The sequence below is a fragment of the Salmo salar genome, chromosome 19 (assembly GCF_965601325.2).
Source record: "Salmo salar chromosome 19, fSalSal1, whole genome shotgun sequence".
NCBI classification, from domain to species: domain Eukaryota; kingdom Metazoa; phylum Chordata; class Actinopteri; order Salmoniformes; family Salmonidae; genus Salmo; species Salmo salar.
The window spans coordinates 51,386,933-51,408,995 of NC_138309.1; the positions used below are offsets into that span (position 1 = coordinate 51,386,933).

The window sequence follows — 22,063 nt, forward strand, 5'->3', positions numbered from 1 at the left end:
GAGAGAGGGGAGAGAGAGGGGAGAAAGAGAATAGAGAGAGAGAGAGAGAGGGAGGAGGGAGATAATAGAGAGAGAGAGAGAGAGAGAGAGAGAGGGGAGAAAGAAGAGAGAGAGAGAGAGAGAGGGGAGAAAGAGAAGAGAGAGAGAGGGGAGAAAGAGAAGAGAGATAGAGAGGTGAGAAAGAGAAGAGAGAGAGGGGAGAAAGAGAAGAGAGAGAGGGGAGAAAGAGAAGAGAGAGAGAGAGAGAGAGAGAGAGAGGGGAGAGAGAGAAGAGAGAGGGAGAGAGAGAGAATAGAGAGAGAGAATAGAGAGAGAGGGAGAGAGAGAGAGAGAGAGAGAGAGAGAGAGAGAGAGGGGAGAAAGAGACGAGCGAGAGAGGGGAGAAAGAGAAGCGAGAGAGAGAGGAGAAAGAGAAGAGAAAGACAAGAGAGAGGAGGGGGAGAAAGAGAAGAGAGAGAGGGGAGAAAGAGAAGCGAGAGAGAGGAGAGAGAGAGAGGGGAGAGAGAGAGGAGAAAGAGAAGAGAGAGAGTGAGAGAGGGGAGAAAGAGAAGTGAGAGAGAGAGAGGGGAGAGAGAGAATAGAGAGAGAGAGAGAGAGAGAGAGAGAGAAAGGGGAGAAAGAGAAGAGAGAAAGAATAGAGGGAGAGAGAGAGAGGAGAAAGAGAAGAGAGAGAGGGGAGAAAGAGAAGAGAGAGGAGAAAGAGAAGAGAGAGAGGGGAGAAAGAGAAGAGAGAGAGGGGAGAAAGAGAAGAGAGAGGGGGGGAGAGAGAGAGGGGAGAGAGAGAATAGAGAGAGAGGGAGAAAGAGAATAGAGAGAGAGGGGAGAAAGAGGAGCGAGAGAGGGGAGAAAGAGGAGAGATAGAGAATAGAGAGCGAGAGAGGGGAGAAAGAGAAGAGAGAGAGAGAGAGAGAGAGAGAGAGAGAGAGAGAGAGAGGGGGGAGAAAGAGAAGAGAGAGAGAATAGAGAGAGGGAGAGAGAAAGAATAGAGAGAGAGAGAGAGAGAGAATAGAGAGAGAGAGAGAGAGAGAGAGAGGGGGGAGAAAGAGAAGAGAGAGAGAATAGAGAGAGGGAGAGAGAGAGAGAATAGAGAGAGAGAGGGGAGAAAGAGAAGAGAGAGCCAGATGCCAAAGCAAGGGGGATAATCTCCAACATAATAAAAACAATTAGCTATGATCTGCAATAGTAAAAGGGGGAGGTCCTGGTATGTGTTTGTCTTCCTAGACTTTTTTGTGTAGTTGCTAACGGTGTGTGTGTACCTGTGTGTGTGTGTGTACCTTCACAGCCCCTCTCCACCTGTCCGGTCGTAGCAAGGGCGTCGGCCAGCAGGTCGGGCAATCGGCCGTTGAGGTCGACGGTTGCTAGGCAACCCTGGAAGCCTTCGCGGGAGTGGACGAGCTTGGGAAGGTCACGGTACATCTCTTTAGCCACGCCCCCTACGTACAGGTCACCTATAGGAACACAGCACAGCTTGAGTGGCAGCTCCTCGCTCCATACCTGGGACTCTCTTAGCTGACAGAACTTCCCTCTGCTATAAGAGACAAGGGCTGAGAGACCCCATACATAGTATACAGATATTATGGGTACATACAGTATGTGTGTCTGTGTGTGTGAGTTTATGCGTGTGTGTTACCTTTGAGATCCAGGTTCTTGGCCCCCATAGTGGTCTGTGTAGTGACCTTGGTGTCTATCTTAACAGTGTGCAGGTTGTTGGTGTCTCTGGATATGAGGACGTTGTGCCAGTGGTTGTCATTCAGAGGAGAGTTGGAGTTGCCTTTGATCAGGTGAGCCCCGTTCCCCAGGTCGGACACGTAGTGGAGGTAGCTGGGAGGACGGAGGGAACTTTAATACATGAGTAGATAGATATCTAACTCTGACTAGTCCTTTCATCAAGTGGAATCATCTCCTCTGTTCAGTAACAGTATCGTGCCAATAGGATGTTATTTCAACGTTTAGGTAATTACCCTTTGACCAGCTCCACCACTATGAAGTCGTTTCCGTCTCCTCTGTTGTAGAGTACGAGTCCGTCAGGGGAGGTGGTTTTGAACTGGAGGAACAGGTGCATGGAGTAGTAGGCCTGGAGCGTGGGCAGGGTCACGTAGCTCGACCGTGACCTGAATGTCACCGGGTCTGCCACGATGCTCTTATAACCAATCACAGCGTTCAGCTCGCAATAGTCGATGTCACCGTTCTTACCTAGGATCGAGATGACCAAGGATGAGGTGTGTGTAGTTGTGTATGTGTAAGGTGCTGTGTTTGGGATTAGTTACTTAAAACACTAATGTATTACATATCACTCGTTACATTTAACTAAAGTAACGCGTTATATTACAATATTACATTGTGTGGAAAGTAACTTGTGTGGAAAGTAATGGGTTATATTATAATATTACATTGTGTGGAAAGTAACTTGTGTGGAAAGTAACGGGTTATATTACAATATTACATTGTGTGGAAAGTAACTTGTGTGGAAAGTAATGGGTTATATTATAATATTACATTGTGTGGAAAGTAACTTGTGTGGAAAGTAATGGGTTATATTATAATATTACATTGTGTGGAAAGTAAGGCGTTATATTATAATATTACATTGTGTGGAAAGTAATGGGTTATATTATAATATTACATTGTGTGGAAAGTAACTTGTGTGGAAAGGAACGGGTTATATTACAATATTACATTGTGTGGAAAGTAACTTGTGTGGAAAGTAATGGGTTATATTATAATATTACATTGTGTGGAAAGTAATAGGTTATATTATAATATTACATTGTGTGGAAAGTAACGGGTTATTTTATAATATTACATTGTGTGGAAAGTAACTTGTGTGGAAAGTAATGGGTTATATTATAATATTACATTGTGTGGAAAGTAACGGGTTATATTATAATATTACATTGTGTGGAAAGTAACTTGTGTGGAAAGTAATGGGTTATATTATAATATTACATTGTGTGGAAAGTAATGGGTTATATTATAATATTACAACGAGCAGCGTCTGGTTTGATCAGTAGTTTCTTCATCTGTGGCGCTGCCTTGCTAGTCTACAAGTACGGCTGCTTAAGCAGTCATATCTAGTGTACAGCTAGCCTATCTTTTCATTCAAAATCTTTCTCTCGAGCCGCCAGTTCTGGTTATAGTCCGCACTTACAGGGACCCATAGAGATGTATAGAGGGCACTCTATGGGCTTTGCTATCACAGAAGCGTTCAATGGCAAAGATCAGAGACGCGCCTTCTATACATTTCTGTGGACAACAGCTGTCATGACATTTCTCCAGCCTTTCTCCGCTCGCTCGACAACTAAATGAGGAAACAAGTCGAGATCGGCTCATGGATTGTGAAAGTAAAGCACTCGTTGTTTGACACAGTAACTGTAGTAATGTTACTCAGAAAAGTAATCTGATTATATAACATGTTACCACCAACACTGGTAAGGTGTGTGTGTGAGAGGTGTGTGTACTCTGTCCTTACAGAGGTCTACATAGGGCATCCCGTTGAGGGTGAGGCCCTGCAGGTGCCCTATGAAGTTGGAAGGCACAGCAGGCATGAAGCGCTTCTCCGTCACAATGCCTGTCTCCACGTTGTGGAACTCCAGCTGGGTGTGGTCGCCTGCCATCTGACCTGGAGGGGTTAGAGGTCAGGGTTTAGGGGAGAGGTTAGCAGACCAGGGTCAAATACATTCAAACACTTGAGGTGCGCTTGATTTAGCTTCACCGGAGTGCAGGGTGAGTGGAGTTTGCACTTTTGGGACATTTTCCATTGGCTACATTGGACCAGGTCAGCTAAATACAAGACACTTGGGCTTGAATGTACTTGAGCCACGTCTGCAGGTTATGGGTTTGAGGTCAGGGGTTAAGGTTAGGACTGAAAGGTCAGGGTTGACAGGGTTGGGGGGTAGCTATGGTTACCTTCTACAGATTGCAGGTCGTCGACGGTGAGTTTGAGGCTTTTCCCACGTCGCACCACTCTGACAGTGTGCCACTCATTATCATTCAGCCCCAGCCCTGCAAAGATGGTCTCTGGACCCTTACCTACACACATTCCAGTTCGTTAATATACACACACATACACCTTACACACACCCACACGAAGGGTTAACACATGCACACATGCAGGCAGGCACGCGCTCACAAACAGACACACACATTCTCCACCATGTCTCCTGCCACAGTGTCCTACCCTATCTGACCACATGGTGGCACTAGATACTCAGCTCTGTAGCAAGAGGGACATAGAGCTGTAATACAGCCGGAGGAACTCTCTCCATCTATCTCTCTCTCTCTCCTTCCCCCTTTCTCTATGTCCATTTCTCTCTCATTACCTCTCCATCCATCTCTCTCCTTCCCCTTCTCTCTCTCTCCATTTCCCTCTCCTTTCGTCCCTCTCTCTCTCTCCTCATTTTCTCTCTGTAGTTTCTGTTGAAGGCGATCTCTGGGGAGTGTTGTGAGTCTCTCTCCCTCACCAGGATAGACCAGAGTGTCAGTGTGTGTAGGGGGGGGGGGGGGGGGGGGTGATAAGCTATAGGAGGAATGAGAAGATGAGAGGTAAACAGCCTGACAGATTCAGCTGTGGGAAATGGCAGCACCATGACACACACACACACACACACACACACACACACACACACACACACACACACACACACACACACACACACACACACACACACACACACACACACACACACACACACATCATATTGCCACGTGTGAGGTCTCTGTGTACATGCATGTGTAGGTGAGGTATGTGTGTGTGTGTGTGAGTGTAGGTGTGATTCGTTTTCAGGAGAGGACAGAGGGCTCCCCTGAGGAGTCTCAGCTGTGCTCTGGGCACAAATATCTCATCCCGTTACCATGGATCACTGCCTGAGATTGGTGGTTTTTTGTGTGTGTGTGTGTGTGTGACCGCACACTGTTGGGGTGAATGGGCTGATGTGAGAATGAGGCAGTGATCCATGCCAACCTGAGAACAGCCAGGACACACACACGCACATGTACACACACATGTACACACACACACACACACACACACACACACACACACACACACACACACACACACACACACACACACACACACACACACACACACACACACACACACACACACACACACACAGGACATGAAATATGGTCATGGAAGAGTGACTAATTTGCGGAACAAATTGTCTATAGATGGAACATATACAAATGAAATGTATGTAATATTGTCTTTACTGAGTTGTACGAACTCTTGTCATGTTTAATAATCAACTCCTAATATTAAGCTCTTTCAATAGCAGTTTGGTTTTTACTCCAAATGGCTGATAATAACTCAGGATCATTAGAAAATCTGAATAAAACCTTTTACGGTTTCTATGCTTCTAAAAAGCATTATGTTACATACTGCCGATAGACATAGACAAGTTGTCTAGTTATGTTCCCATGGCAACACCTCCCTTTGTCAGTACCAGGATGCCGTCATAGAGTCGTCTTGCGTGGTGAAAGGACAAACACACACACAGAGCTCACCTCACCACAGCCTACAGACAAACACACACACACAGAGCTCACCTCACCACAGCCTACAGACAAACACACACACAGAGCTCACCTCACCACAGCCTACAGACAAACACACACACAGAGCTCACCTCACCACAGCCTACAGACAAACACACACACAGAGCTCACCTCACCACAGCCTACAGACAAACACACACACAGAGCTCACCTCACCACAGCCTACAGACAAACACACACACAGAGCTCACCTCACCACAGCCTACAGACAAACACACACACAGAGCTCACCTCACCACAGCCTACAGACAAACAAAGCACTCAGAGGGAGGGAGGGGTGGATGGATGGATGGAGGGAGGGAGGGAGGGAGGGAGGAAGGAAGGGAAGAAAAAAGGATGGAGGGATAGAGTATCTTTTACTTTCAGCATGAAGGAGACATAATTATCTGGAAGCCCTGAGAAGCTTTCAGTCCATCCCCGTGACGGAACTCCACCCCCCCACACTCCTCTGTACACCTCTCTCTCTCTCGTTCTCTTTTTCCTTGGTTCTTCTCGCTCTTCCCTGTGTACCTCACCCCTTTTCCTGTTCCCCCTCTCACCTCATTCACTAACACCCCCCCCCTTTTCCTGTTCCCCCTCTCACCTCATTCACTAACACCCCCCCCTTTTCCTGTTCCCCCTCTCACCTCATTCACTAACACCCCCCCTTTTCCTGTTCCCCCTCTCACCTCATTCACTAACACCCCCCCCTTTTCCTGTTCCCCCTCTCACCTCATTCACTAACACCCCCCCTTTTCCTGTTCCCCCTCTCACCTCATTCACTAACACCCCCCCCTTTTCCTGTTCCCCCTCTCACCTCATTCACTAACACCCCCCTTTTCCTGTTCCCCCTCTCACCTCATTCACTAACACCCCCCCTTTTCCTGTTCCCCCTCTCACCTCATTCACTAACACCCCCCTTTTTCCTGTTCCCCCTCTCACCTCATTCACTAACACCCCCCTTTTCCTGTTCCCCCTCTCACCTCATTCACTAACACCCCCCCCCTTTCCTGTTCCCCCTCTCACCTCATTCACTAACACCCCCCCTTTTCCTGTTCCCCCTCTCACCTCACCCCCGCCCCCCTTTTTCCTCACTCTCTACATTATCTCTAAAATGGCTGCCTTAATAACCCTGGACTCTAGCAGAATCAAACACACAGTCACACACACACACAGAGGTAGTGTGAGATGGAGCGTGACTTACTGGCAGTACAGTTAATCCTGATACAGTCTGGAGGGAGAGCAGAGCAGAGGGTTAACACTGCACAAACAAACAACTCCACGCGCTGGGGACAAACACACCAACACACTCCACACACACACCTCGCTGAGAACACACACTCTCCCCGCCTTCTGAGGGCAAGCTGGGAGGGGGTTATTGGCCAACCAAAACAGAGGATAGGGCTTTCTGCTATCTGCTCTGAGCGAATGACATGGTAGCACTGAGAATCCAGCAAATAAGATTGATGAATCTCTGAATTGTCTTGCTCTGTAATTGGCTGAGGGAGAGCGAGAGGTCTCAGTGTAACCTGTGTGTCATTGGCTACTCTGGTCAGAGTGACAGCCTCCGTGACCATAACATCCATAATATCAGGACACTGAGGTGGGCGTGGCCCCATATTTCTGTCACCTAGCAACAGAGCACCAAATCCCGCCCCTGGTGGAGCAGAGGAACATGGGAGGTCAGAGGTCATGGTTCCCATAATACCTCAGTGTGTCGGGTGTTGTCAACCACAGCAGAGACGCAGATGCTACAGCCAGAGACCAACACACACCCCTGCATCTATTGCTGAGTGTGTGTGTGTGCGTGTGTGTCTCTGTGTGTGTGTGTGTGTCTGTGTGTATTTGTGTGTGTGCGTGTGTAGGGGTGCAGTGGTCATCTGGGAGTGAGCAGGGAATGCAGCCTCGGACCGGGAGTACCAACCCTCTGTTCAACAATACACACACCAAACATATATTACAATACAACAATGTAAGAGTGTGTGTGTGTGTGTGTGTGTGTGTGTGTGTGTGTGTGTGTGTGTGTGTGTGTGTGTGTGTGTGTGTGTGTGTGTGTGTGTGTGTGTGTGTGTGTGTGTAATAGCAGATCTGGGTTTAGCTCAATGTACATGTGCTCTGCTCTCAGGTTATGTTTGAGTGTGTTTGGGTATAGGCCTACTGTGTGCTTAGGTTTACAGAGTGTGGGTATAGGCCTACTGTGTACTTAGGTTTACAGAGTGTGGGTATAGGCCTACTGTGTGCTTAGGTTTACAGTGGTTGGGTATAGGCCTACTGTGTACTTAGGTTTACAGAGTGTGGGTATAGGCCTACTGTGTGCTTAGGTTTACAGTGTTTGGGTATAAGCCTACTGTGTGCTTAGGTTTACAGTGGTTGGGTATAGGCCTACTGTGTGCTTAGGTTTACAGTGTTTGGGTATAGGCCTACTGTGTGCTTAGGTTTACAGTGTTTGGGTATAGGCCTACTGTGTACTTAGGTTTACAGTGTGTGGGTATAGGTCTACTGTGTGCTTAGGTTTACAGTGTTTGGGTATAGGTCTACTGTGTGCTTAGGTTTACAGAGTGTGGGTATAGGCCTACTGTGTACTTAGGTTTACAGAGTGTGGGTATAGGCCTACTGTGTGCTTAGGTTTACAGTGGTTGGGTATAGGCCTACTGTGTACTTAGGTTTACAGAGTGTGGGTATAGGCCTACTGTGTGCTTAGGTTTACAGTGTTTGGGTATAAGCCTACTGTGTGCTTAGGTTTACAGTGGTTGGGTATAGGCCTACTGTGTGCTTAGGTTTACAGTGTTTGGGTATAGGCCTACTGTGTGCTTAGGTTTACAGTGTTTGGGTATAGGCCTACTGTGTACTTAGGTTTACAGTGTGTGGGTATAGGTCTACTGTGTGCTTAGGTTTACAGTGTTTGGGTATAGGCCTACTGTGTACTTAGGTTTACAGAGTGTGGGTATAGGCCTACTGTGTGCTTAGGTTTACAGTGTTTGGGTATAGGCCTACTGTGTGCTTAGGTTTACAGTGTGTGGGTATAGGTCTACTGTGTGCTTAGGTTTACAGTGTTTGGGTATAGGCCTACTGTGTGCTTAGGTTTACAGTGTTTGGGTATAGGCCTACTGTGTGCTTAGGTTTACAGTGTTTGGGTATAGGCCTACTGTGTGCTTAGGTTTACAGTGTTTGGGTATAGGCCTACTGTGTGCTTAGGTTTACAGTGTTTGGGTATAGGCCTACTGTGTACTTAGGTTTACAGTGTGTGGGTATAGGTCTACTGTGTGCTTAGGTTTACAGTGTTTGGGTATAGGCCTACTGTGTACTTAGGTTTACAGAGTGTGGGTATAGGCCTACTGTGTGCTTAGGTTTACAGTGTTTGGGTATAAGCCTACTGTGTGCTTAGGTTTACAGTGGTTGGGTATAGGCCTACTGTGTGCTTAGGTTTACAGTGTTTGGGTATAGGCCTACTGTGTGCTTAGGTTTACAGTGTTTGGGTATAGGCCTACTGTGTACTTAGGTTTACAGTGTGTGGGTATAGGTCTACTGTGTGCTTAGGTTTACAGTGTTTGGGTATAGGCCTACTGTGTGCTTAGGTTTACAGTGTTTGGGTATAGGCCTACTGTGTGCTTAGGTTTACAGTGTTTGGGTATAGGCCTACTGTGTACTTAGGTTTACAGTGTGTGGGTATAGGTCTACTGTGTGCTTAGGTTTACAGTGTTTGGGTATAGGCCTACTGTGTACTTAGGTTTACAGAGTGTGGGTATAGGCCTACTGTGTGCTTAGGTTTACAGTGTTTGGGTATAGGCCTACTGTGTGCTTAGGTTTACAGTGTGTGGGTATAGGTCTACTGTGTGCTTAGGTTTACAGTGTTTGGGTATAGGCCTACTGTGTGCTTAGGTTTACAGTGTTTGGGTATAGGCCTACTGTGTGCTTAGGTTTACAGTGTTTGGGTATAGGCCTACTGTGTGCTTAGGTTTACAGTGTTTGGGTATAGGCCTACTGTGTGCTTAGGTTTACAGTGTTTGGGTATAGGCCTACTGTGTACTTAGGTATACAGTGTGTGGGCATAGGTCTACTGTGTGCTTAGGTTTACAGTGTTTGGGTATAGGACTACTGTGTACTTAGGTTTACAGAGTGTGGGTATAGGCCTACTGTGTGCTTAGGTTTACAGTGTTTGGGTATAGGCCTACTGTGTGCTTAGGTTTACAGTGTGTGGGTATAGGTCTACTGTGTGCTTAGGTTTACAGTGTTTGGGTATAGGCCTACTGTGTGCTTAGGTTTACAGTGTTTGGGTATAGGCCTACTGTGTGCTTAGGTTTACAGTGTTTGGGTATAGGCCTACTGTGTGCTTAGATTTACAGTGTTTGGGTATATGCCTACTGTGTGGTTAGGTTTACAGTGTGTGGGTATAGGTCTACTGTGTACTTAGGTTTACAGTGTTTGGGTATAGGCCTACTGTGTGCTTAGGTTTACAGTGTGTGGGTATAGGCCTACTGTGTGCTTAGGTTTACAGTGTTTGGGTATAGGCCTACTGTGTGCTTAGGTTTACAGTGTGTGGGTATAGTCCTACTGTGTGCTTAGGTTTACAGTGTTTGGGTATAGGCCTACTGTGTGCTTAGGTTTACAGTGTTTGGGTATAGTTCTACTGTGTACTTAGGTTTACAGTGTGTGGGTATAGGCCTACTGTGTACTTAGGTTTACAGTGTTTGGGTATAGGCCTACTGTGTACTTAGGTTTACAGTGTTTGGGTATAGGGCTACTGTGTACTTAGGTTTACAGTGTGTGGGTATAGGCCTACTGTGTACTTAGGTTTACAGTGTTTGGGTATAGGCCTACTGTGTACTTAGGTTTACAGTGTTTGGGTATAGGCCTACTGTGTACTTAGGTTTACAGTGTGTGGGTATAGGCCTACTGTGTGCTTAGGTTTACAGTGTATGGGTATAGGCCTACTGTGTGCTTAGGTTTACAGTGTTTGGGTATAGTTCTACTGTGTACTTAGGTTTACAGTGTTTGGGTATAGGTCTACTGTGTGCTTAGGTTTACAGTGTTTTGGGTATAGGCCTACTGTGTACTTAGGTTTACAGAGTGTGGGTAGAGGCCTACTGTGTGCTTAGGTTACAGTGTTTGGGTATAGGCCTACTGTGTGCTTAGGTTTACAGTGTTTTGGTATAGGCCTACTGTGTACTCAGGTTTACAGAGTGTGGGTATAGGCCTACTGTGTGTGTGTACTTAGGTTGACAGTGTATGTGTGTGTAACTAGGTTGACAGTGTATGTGTGTGTAACTAGGTTGACAGTGTATGTGTGTGTGTACCTAGGTTGACAGTGTATGTGTGTGTGTACCTAGGTTGACAGTGTATGTGTGTGTGTGTACCTAGGTTGACAGTGTATGTGTGCGTGTGTACCTAGGTTGACAGTGTATGTGTGTGTGTAACTAGGTTGACAGTGTGTGTGTGTGTGTGTGTGTGTACCTAGGTTGACAGTGTATGTGTGTGTGTACCTAGGTTGACAGTGTATGTGTGTGTAACTAGGTTGACAGTGTGTGTGTGTGTGTAACTAGGTTGACAGTGTATGTGTGTGTAACTAGGTTGACAGTGTATATGTGTGTGTAACTAGGTTGACAGTGTATGTGTGTGTGTAACTAGGTTGACAGTGTATGTGTGTGTACCTAGGTTGACAGTGTATGTGTGTGTGTAACTAGGTTGACAGTGTATGTGTGTGTAACTAGGTTGACAGTGTATGTGTGTGTGTAACTAGGTTGACAGTGTATGTGTGTGTAACTAGGTTGACAGTGTATGTGTGTGTAACTAGGTTGACAGTGTATGGTGTGTGTACCTAGGTGGACAGTGTATGTGTGTGTGTACCTAGGTTGACAGTGTATGTGTGTGTGTACCTAGGTTGACAGTGTATGTGTGTGTGTACCTAGGTTGACAGTGTGTGTGTGTGTGTGTGTAACTAGGTTGACAGTGTATATGTGTGTGTAACTAGGTTGACAGTGTATATGTGTGTGTAACTAGGTTGACAGTGTATGTGTGTGTGTAACTAGGTTGACAGTGTATGTGTGTGTAACTAGGTTGACAGTGTATGTGTGTGTAACTAGGTTGACAGTGTATGTGTGTGTACCTAGGTTGACAGTGTATGTGTGTGTAACTAGGTTGACAGTGTATGTGTGTGTGTACCTAGGTTGACAGTGTATGTGTGTGCGTACCTAGGTTGACAGTGTATGTGTGTGTGTAACTAGGTTGACAGTGTATGTGTGTGTAACTAGGTTGACAGTGTATGTGTGTGTGTACCTAGGTTGACAGTGTATGTGTGTGTACCTAGGTTGACAGTGTATGTGTGTGTGTACCTAGGTTGACAGTGTATGTGTGTGTGTACCTAGGTTGACAGTGTATGTGTGTGTGTACCTAGGTTGACAGTGTATGTGTGTGTACCTAGGTTGACAGTGTATGTGTGTGTACCTAGGTTGACAGTGTATGTGTGTGTACCTAGGTTGACAGTGTATGTGTGTGTGTACCTAGGTTGACAGTGTATGTGTGTGTACCTAGGTTGACAGTGTATGTGTGTGTGTACCTAGGTTGACAGTGTATGTGTGTGTGTACCTAGGTTGACAGTGTTTGTATGTGTGTACCTAGGTTGACAGTGTATGTGTGTGTGTACCTAGGTTGACAGTGTATGTGTGTGTAACTAGGTTGACAGTGTATGTGTGTGTGTACCTAGGTTGACAGTGTATGTGTGTGTAACTAGGTTGACAGTGTATGTGTGTGTGTACCTAGGTTGACAGTGTATGTGTGTGTGTACCTAGGTTGACAGTGTATGTGTGTGTAACTAGGTTGACAGTGTATGTGTGTGTGTACCTAGGTTGACAGTGTATGTGTGTGTAACTAGGTTGACAGTGTATGTGTGTGTGTACCTAGGTTGACAGTGAGTCGGACACGACCACCATCCAGCTCCAGTCGGAGCGTGTCGGCTGAGTTCCGTGATGTTGTTGCCATGAGAACACCGTAGGCCCGCTGGGAGCGAAACCGTAGCGACACATCCTCTGCTTCGGTGTGCATCGATACGGGCAACTGGACCTTCATGAACTTACTACCATCATAGGATAGGATGGTCGCATCTAGAGGGGGGAGGAGGGGAAGATGTTAATATCAGGCAGTGACCAGAAAAGACCAGTCCAGTCCAGAGCAGTCCAGAGCAGAGCAGTCCAGACCAGAGCAGTCCAGACCAGAGCAGTCCAGCCCAGTCCAGACCAGAGCAGTCCAGTCCAGCCCAGTCCAGACCAGAGCAGTCCAGACCAGAGCAGTCCAGACCAGAGCAGTCCAGACCAGAGCAGTCCAGTCCAGACCAGTCCAGACCAGAGCAGTCCAGACCAGTCCAGACCAGAGCAGTCTAGAGCAGTCTAGAGCAGTCCAGCCCAGTCCAGAGAAGTCCAGACCAGTCCAGAGAAGTCCAGACCAGTCCAGACCAGTCCAGATGAGACCACATCAAAGCAGATCAAACCAGTGTCTCCAGTTTGACTTAAATTCCAGAAAATATTCAATTCAAAGCTGTTTTCCGCTGAGAGAGAGATGGTTCTATATTTGTTCCTCTGCCTCTACCTTTCTCTGGTCCTTCAATCCTCTCTCTCTCTCGCTCTCTCGCTCTCTCTCTCTCTCGCTCTCTCTCTCTCGCTCTCTCTCTCGCTCTCTCTCTCTCTCCTCTCTCTCTCTCGCTCTCTCTCTGTGTGGGATACCGTTGGAGGCAAAAACAAGAGAACAGGAAGAGAGAGGTCTCATGAATACTGATGAGCTCAGTGTGTGTGTGTGAATAAGTGAGTGCATTTCAGAGGGAACAGAAGAGTGCTCAGTAAAGCGAGCAAGGAGAGAACGAAGGAGATATAGGGAGAAGGAGAGATAGGATAGATAGGGAGAAGGGGAGAGAGAGGGAGAAGGAGAGAGAGGAAGGAGAGATAGGGAGGGAGAAAGAGAGAGGAAGAGCGGGTGAAAAGCTAAAATGCTAATGAATCCTCATTAACTGGGAGGTTAGCCTGTTACATCATGATAACATAACTAACACCCACACAAACGCACACGTTTGAGTAATTTCTTAACAGCTGACTAAATTAAATGAGAAAATGTTGCTTCAGCAGAACACCTGAAAGAAAGAGAGAGCGAGAGAGAGGGGGGAAAGAGAGAGAAAGAGGGGGGTAGAGAGAAAGAGAGATGAGGAGAGAGCGAGAGGGGGAGAGAGAGAAAGAGGGGGTGTAGAGAGAGGGGGGAGGGGGTTCTGTACGTTAACACTAGTAGCTTATTACCTAAAATGTATCAATTGAAAGTGTGGGTTCACAGCTCCAATCCAGATGTTGTTGGTCATTACTGAGACGTAGTTATGAAAGAGAGTTTTGAACACTGATGTTAACCTGTCCGTTTCTAACTTTTTCAGGCAAGACAGATCTTCCAAAGGTGGTGGAGTGGCAATCTTTACCAAGGATCACCTTCAGTGCTCTGTTGTCTCTACCAAGTCCACCAAACAATTTGATTTGCTGGTTTTAAGCATTAAACTTTCAAATAGCTCTTTGTTGACTGTTGCTGGGTGTTATCGTCCACCATCAGCACCAGCCTGTACCCTACCTGCCCTAAGCTCTCCCCTGGCCCCTTACACTAAGTCTGAATTCCTTACACTAAGTCTGAATTTGTCCTGCTTGGTGACCTAAACTGGGACATGCTAAAAACACCTGACCAAGTCCTAAAGCAATAGGACTCCCTAAATCTATCTCAGATTATTACCAGTCCCACAAGGTATGACGCCAAACACCCAGAAAAGGCTACTCTCCTTGATGTTATCCTCACAAAGACACTTGCTAAAAAACTTTAATGAGCAAGCCTTCCTTCATAACCTGGCCTCTGTAAATTGGTATTGAATCAGCTCTGTCGAAGACGCTTGGACTTTCTTTTTTGATATTTTCAGTGGTATTGTTAACATGCACACCCCCATAAAGAAAATGAGAATGAAAAACAGGTTCAGTCCCTGGTTTGACTGTGATCTGGCAGAGTTATTCCACCTCAAGAACATAATTTGGCGAAAGGCTCGGTACACAAATACTCAGAAATAAGTGTGCTCAGGCTGTCCGGAAGGCCAAAGTTAGTTCCTTTAAGGAGCAGTTCTCTCTCTGTGGGTGTAACCCCAAGAAGTTCTGGAAAACGGTTAAAGACCTGGAGAATAAACCCTCCTCATCACAGCTGCCCATCTCCCTTAATGTTGATGATGTGGTTGTTACTGACAAGACGCGTATGGCTGAGCTATTTAATCACCACTTCATTAAATCAGGATTCCTATTTGACTCAGCCATGCCTACTTGCCCGTCCAACATTTTCTCACCTCCCAGCACTTATAGTGCGACTAGCCCCGATCCTGTTTTCTCCCTGCCCCGCTACAAAGTTTCTCCCTGCAGACAGTCACTGAGTCTGAGGTGCTAAAGGAGCTCCTTAAACTTGACCCCCAAAAAACTATCTGGGTCAGATGGTTTAGACCCTTTCTTCTTTAAGGTTGCAGCCCCTATCATCACCAAGCCTTCCTCTGACCTTTTTAACCTGTCTCTCCTCTTTGGGGAGGTTCCCATTGCTTGGAAGGCAGCCACGGTGTGTCCTTTATTTAAAGGGGGAGATCAAGCTGATCATAACTGTTATAGCCATATTTCTATTTTGCTCTGTTTATCAAAAGTGTTGGAAAAACTTGTCAATAATAAACTGACTGGCTTTCTTGATGTCTATAGTATTCTCTCGGATATGCAATCTGATTTCCGCTCAGGTTATGTATGTGTCACTACAACATTAAAGATCCTCAATGATGTCACCATTGCCCTTGATTCTAAGCAATGTTGTGCTGCTATTTATATTTACTCGGCCAAAGCTTTTGATATGGTAGACCATTCCATTCTAGTGGGTTGGTATTGGTGTATTGGTGTCTCTGAGGTGTCTTTGGCCTGGTTTGCTAACTACTGCTCTCAAAGAGTGCAGTGTAGAAAGTCAGAACATCTGCTGTCTCAGCCACTGCCTGTCATCAAGGGAGTACCCCAAGGCTCGATCCTAGGTCCCACGCTCTCCTCAATTTACATCAACAACATAGCTCAGGCAGTAGGAAGCTCTCTCATCCATTTATTTATATATATTTATATGCAGATGATAGTCTTATACTCAGCTGGCCCCTCCCTTTTGTGTTAAATGCTCTAAAACAAACTTTCTCTGCCCTTAACCTTGTTCTGAACACCTACCAAACAAAGGTCATGTGGTTTGGTAAGAAGAATTCCCCTCTCCCCACAGGTGTGATTACTACCTCTGAGGTTCTAGAACTTGAGGTAGTCACCTTATACAAGTACTTGGGAGTATGGCGGGACGGTACACTGTCCTTCTCTCAGCACATATCCAAGCTGTAGTCTAAGGTGAAATCTAGACTTGGTTTCCTCTATCGCAATCGCTCCTCTTTCACCCCAGCTGCCAAACGAACCCTGATTCAGATGACCTTCCTACCCATGCTAGAGTACAGAGACATAATTTATAGATCGGCAGGTAAGAGTGCTCTCGAGTGGCTGGATGTTCTTTACCATTCGGCTTTCAGATTTGCCACCAATGCTCCTTATAGGACACATCACTGCACTCTGTATTCCTCTGTAAACTGGTCATCTCTGTATACCTGTCGCAAGACCCACTGGTTGATGCTTATTTATAAAACCCTCTTAGGCCTCACTCCCTCCTATCTGAGATATCTACTGCAGCCCTCATTCTCCACATACAACACCCGTTCTGCCAGTCACATTCTGTTAAAGGTCCCCAAAGCACAAACATCACTGGGTCGCTCCTCTTTTCAGTTCGCTGCAGCTAGCGACTGGAACTCAAATTGGACAGTTTTATCTCAATCTCTTCATTCAAAGACTCAATCATGGACACTCTTACTGACAGTTGTGGCTCCTTCGCGTGATGTATTGTTGTCTCTACTTAATTGACCTTTGTGCTGTTGTCCGTGCCCAATAATGTTTGTACCATGTTTGTGCTGCCACAATGTTGTGTTGCTACCATGCTGTTGTTATGTTGTGTTGCTACCATGCTGTGTTGTCATGTGTTGCTGCCTTGCTATGTTGTTGTCTTAGGTCTCTCTTTATGTAGTGTTGTGGTGTCTCTCGTCGTGATGTGTGTTTTGTCCTATATTTATATTGTATTTATTTTAGATTTTTAATCCCAGCCGCCGTCCCCGCAGGAGGCCTTTTGCCTTTTGGTATGTCGTCATTGTAAATAACAATTTGTTCTTAGCTGACTTGCCTAGTTAAATGAAGGTTAAATAAAGAGAGAGAGAGAGAGAGAGAGAATGAGAGAGGGGGGGGGGTAGAGAGAGTTAATTTTATTGTTTATTTCACTTTTGTTAATTATCTATTTCACTTGCTTTGGCAATGATAACATGTTTCCCATGCCAATAAAGCCCTTGAATTGAATTGAGAGAGAGAGAGGGAGAAAAATAGAGAAAGAGGGGGGTAGAGAGAGAGAGAGAGAGAGTGAAAGAGGGGGGTAGAGAGGGAGGGAGAGAGAGCGAAAGAGGGGGGTAGAGAGGGAGCGAGAGAGAGATGGGAGATGGAGAAGGAGGGATGCTGATGAAGGCAGTAAGTGTGATAGTGTCCTTGTGACGACTGCTCTGGAATAAAACTGAAGAAACAAACAGATCTGAGAGAATATTTGGAACAAAAAGAGAGAGGGAAGGATGGATGGAGAGAGATGGGAGAGAGAATGAGAGAGGTAAAACCACAGGTAGAAGGTGGGAGCAATCACTCTCTCCAACTGTTTCTCCATCTGTCCATCCTTCTACTGAACCACCAGTTACTGAGGCTGATTCTCTCTCTCTCTCTCTCTCTCTCTCTCGCTCTCTCTCTCTTTCACACAAATTGTTCAATTTTAATCTCCCTATAGAGGACAGATCTGAGGTGTGTGTGTTTGTTAGATATGGGAAGACTAATAATTATCGTGGTAACAGAATCCGCTGCTTCACACTGACGCCATGATCTCTCTCCTCCCTCTCTTTGACTCATCGTCTCTCTTTTCTTTTCTCCAAACTGTCTCTCACTTCATCTTTCTCTCAGTCTCTTAGGGATTCTATTCATCCATCCATCCCTCACTCAATCTTCTTTCATCCCTCTTGGCCTGTCTATTTAATATCTGTTCTATGTTTTACTGGTTCAGTATGACTGTTTAATAACTATACATACAATGCTTTAAATAAACCAGATATTAAATAACACCCCTCCTCCCCCTCTCTCCATCCCTCCTCCCTCCCCCTCTCTCCATCTCCCTCTCCATCCCTCCTCCCTCCCCCTCTCTCCATCCCTCTTCCCTCCCCCTCTCTCCATCTCTCTCTCCATCCCTCTTCCCTCCCCCTCTCTCCATACCTCTTCCCTCCCCCTCTCTCCATCTCTCTCTCCATCCCTCCTCCCTCCCCCTCTCTCCATCCCTCTTCCCTCCCCCTCTCTCATCCCTCTTCCCTCCCCCTCTCTCCATCTCTCTCTCCATCCCTCCTCCTCTCTCCATCCCTCCCTCCTCCCCCTCTCTCCATCCCACCCCCTCTCTCCACCCCTCCCTCTGCCCCCACCCCCTCTCTCCATCCCTCCTCCCTCCCCCTCTCTCCATCCCACCCCCCTCTCTCCATCCCTCCCTCTGCCCCCTCCCCCCTCTCTCCATCTCTCTCTCCTCCCCTCTCTCCCCCTCTCTCCATCCCTCCCTCCTCCTTCTCTCTCCATCCCACCCCCCTCTCTCCATCCCTCCCTCCTCCTCTCTCTCCATCTCTACCTCCTACCCCCCTCTCTCCATCCCTCCCTCTGCCCCCTCTCTCCATCCCTCCTACCCTCCATCTTCTCTCCATCCCTCCCTCCATCCTTCCCTTCGCCCCTCTCTCATCCCTCCCCCCTCTCCCTCCTCCGCTCTCTCTCCATCCCTCCCTCCTCCCCTCTCTTTCATCCCTCACAGTGCCCCTCTCCATCCATCCCTCCCTCCTCCCCCTCTCTCCATCCCTCTCACCTCCATCTCTACCTCCTACCCCCCTCTCTCCATCCCTCCCTCCTACCCTCCATCTCCATCCCTCCCTCCTTCCCCCTCTCTCCATCCTTCCCTTCGCCCCTCTCTCTCATCCCTCTCCATCTTTCCCTCCTCCCTCCTCTCTCCATCCCTCCCTCCTTCCCCCTTTCTCCATCCTCCCCTTCGCCCCTCTCTCTCATCCCTCCCCCTCTCCATCTTTCTCTCATCCCTCCCCCCTCTCCATCCCTCCCTCCTCTCTCCATCCTTCCCTCCTCCCCTCACTCTCCACCCCTCCCTCCATCCATCCCTCCTCCCCCTCTCTCCATCCCTCCCTCCGCCCCCTCTCTCCATCCCTCCCTCCGCCCCCTCTCTCCATCCGTCCCTCTTTCCCCCTCTCCTCACCTCTCTCACAGGCCCGTCCCAGGTATCCGGTCCCAGAGCAGTCACACACATATCTGTTCCAGCCCTCCCTGCAGAGGTCAGAAGTTGGGGTTAAAGGTCAATGGTCAAGTCAAGGGTCATGCCAGAGTAGATCAAACTACAGATACACTGTAATTCCTCAATTCACCATTCGCTAAGCCCCGCCTCCTTGGTTACTGTTGCTACTTCGGTAAAAAAGAATTCAGGGGAGCCCAAATCCCCATTCAACCACTGGGAAAAAACCTCACAATGATCTCAAACTGTTGTTTTAACACACAATAAAATTAAACACACACTACCCATCGCTAATCAGGAGACTCTCTGGGAAGTTGTGGTGGACTGCCATTACACTTGCTTTACGGGAACCTGGTCAAATGAAGTTTGTAGTGTGGCTAGCCACTGGATAGCTCTGAATTCACTGTCAGCATGCAGTCACAAAGCAACTAACCATTTCTGGAGCTAACTAGTGCTCTCAAATTGTATCCTGATGTCAACGGCAGATGAGAATTATATTCATAATATAGCTAACTAACCTAACTAACATACATTTGGAGACAGTTGTCCACCGAAGCACTGAGATTGGTTGTCCAAAATCCTGGGGCGGGCTTAGCGAAGGGTCAATTCAAGGTGCTTTATTGACATGAAATACATTGTTTAAATATGCCTACAAGTCTTCTCTCTGTCTAGAACCTAGTTAAAAGTACAGGAAGTCCTTTAGAAACAGTCAAGCACACATCAACATAGTCCCATACTGTACAGTAGACTTGACTTGAGTAAGTAGCTGTGTTACCTGCAGGTGGCGCTGTGTTGGCAGGGGTTGGACAGACACTGTTTAGGGGGCTCTCTGGAGCAGGAAGGTTTCACCCCTACAGCCCTCTGAGCCTCAGCCAGACGACGGATGTCTTTACTCTGACCGTCCACAAACAGGTCTCTCACACAGCCCACATATCCATAGTTCAACAACGCTGTCCACACCTACTGGGAGGAGAGTCAGGTTACACACACACACACACACACACACACACACACACACACACACACACACACACACACACACACACACACACACACACACACACACACACACACACACACACACAGCTAACCTTGTCGGGACACACAATTCAATCCCATTCAAAATCTTAGACCCTAATCTTAACCCTAACCTTAACCCAAAAAACTAACCTTAACCCTAATCCTAAACCTAGCTCCTAACCCTAAACCTAACCCTAGCTCCTAACCCTAAACCTAATCCTAACCCTTAACCTAATTCTAACCTTAACCCTAAACCCCCTAGAAATAGCATTTGACCTTGTGGGGACTAACAAAATGTCCCCAGTTGGTCAAATTTAGGTTTGTTTACTATTCTCATAGGGACTTCGGGTCCCCACAAGAATAGTTAAACACGTCCACACACACTCACACGCACACACACACAGACCTCAGTAGGGAAGATGAGTCCTTGGCGGTCCTCCGGTAATCCTCCCAGGTACAGGATATCATCCAGGTCTAGAATCTCACTGTCCCCTGGAGCGGTGTATGCTGTACGCTGTGAGTTCACTGAGATAGTACCTATACGCACGCACACACACACACACACACACACACACACACACACACACACACACACACACACACACACACACACACACACAAGGTTAGGGTTAAGAGGGATCAGTGACTAGGGTGCTCTGACACTGACCGTAAGTCGCTCGGAATGAGTCTGCTACATGGTTCAGATGTTAAAGGTTAAGTTACCTTTCCACTGACCACTTTCCAGGCCCTCATTGGAAATAAGAATTGCTCTGAATCGACTTAAAAAAAGGTTAAATAAAATCAGATACCTGAGCGTCCGTCCCTCTGGAAGTCGACGTGGTACCATTCGCCATCGTTGACCTTCCTGTCGATGGCCTTGGTCTTGGTGGTTCCTGAGCCCATGTCCAATAGAAGGTACAGGTGACCATCCAGCATCTCTATGGCAAAGAAATCCACCTGCAACAGTAACGGCAACAATAGAAAAACAGCACAATATGAACATCAACACCGACACCAGTATAAACATCAACACCGACACCAGTATAAACATCAACACCGACACCAGTATAAACATCCACCGACACCAGTATAAACATCAACACCGACACCAGTATAAACATCAACACCGACACCAGTATAAACATCAACACCGACACCAGTATAAACATCAACACCGACACCAGTATAAACATCAACACCGACACCAGTATAAACATCAACACCGACACCAGTATAAACATCAACACCGACACCAGTATAAACATCAACACCGACACCAGTATAAACATCAACACCGACACCAGTATAAACATCAACACCAGTATAAACACCAACACCAGTATAAACATCAACACCAGTATAAACATCAACACCAGTATAAACATCAACACCAGTATAAACATCAACACCAGTATAAACATCAACACCAGTATAAACACCAACACCAGTATAAACATCAACACCAGTATAAACATCAACACCAGTATAAACACCAACACCAGTATAAACATCAACACCAGTATAAACACCAACACCAGTATAAACATCAACACCAGTATAAACATCAACACCAGTATAAACACCAACACCAGTATAAACATCAACACCAGTATAAACACCAACACCAGTATAAACATCAACACCAGTATAAACATCAACACCAGTATAAACATCAACACCAGTATAAACACCAACACCAGTATAAACATCAACACCAGTATAAACATCAACACCAGTATAAACACCAACACCAGTATAAACATCAACACCAGTATAAACACCAACACCAGTATAAACATCAACACCAGTATAAACATCAACACCAGTATAAACATCAACACCAGTATAAACATCAACACCAGTATAAACATCAACACCAGTATAAACATCAACACCAGTATAAACATCAACACCAGTATAAACATCAACACCAGTATAAACATCAACACCAGTATAAACATCAACACCAGTATAAACATCAACACCAGTATAAACATCAACACCAGTATAAACATCAACACCAGTATAAACATCAACACCAGTATAAACATCAACACCAGTA

At 46.5% G+C, this 22,063-nt stretch overlaps 1 protein-coding gene across 6 annotated transcripts in view; it reads right to left on the minus strand.

Moving 5' to 3' along the window:
* Window positions 1-22,063, minus strand: part of LOC106578942 (neurexin-1a) — a 179,636-nt gene that overhangs the window by 104,569 nt on the left and 53,004 nt on the right. For 5 of the 6 annotated variants that reach the window (XM_082965773.1, XM_045702408.2, XM_082965775.1 and 2 more), the window contains 11 exons: window positions 20,811-20,958; window positions 20,408-20,538; window positions 19,757-19,941; window positions 18,949-19,016; window positions 12,432-12,635; window positions 6,743-6,769; window positions 3,907-4,029; window positions 3,470-3,619; window positions 1,962-2,193; window positions 1,631-1,821; window positions 1,275-1,448 (listed from right to left, as the gene is read on the minus strand). In XM_082965773.1, coding sequence (XP_082821899.1) covers window positions 1,275-1,448; window positions 1,631-1,821; window positions 1,962-2,193; window positions 3,470-3,619; window positions 3,907-4,029; window positions 6,743-6,769; window positions 12,432-12,635; window positions 18,949-19,016; window positions 19,757-19,941; window positions 20,408-20,538; window positions 20,811-20,958 — 1,633 coding nt within the window. The remainder of the gene's footprint in view (window positions 1-1,274; window positions 1,449-1,630; window positions 1,822-1,961; window positions 2,194-3,469; window positions 3,620-3,906; window positions 4,030-6,742; window positions 6,770-12,431; window positions 12,636-18,948; window positions 19,017-19,756; window positions 19,942-20,407; window positions 20,539-20,810; window positions 20,959-22,063) is intronic. The other variant, XM_082965776.1, reaches the window with a different exon arrangement.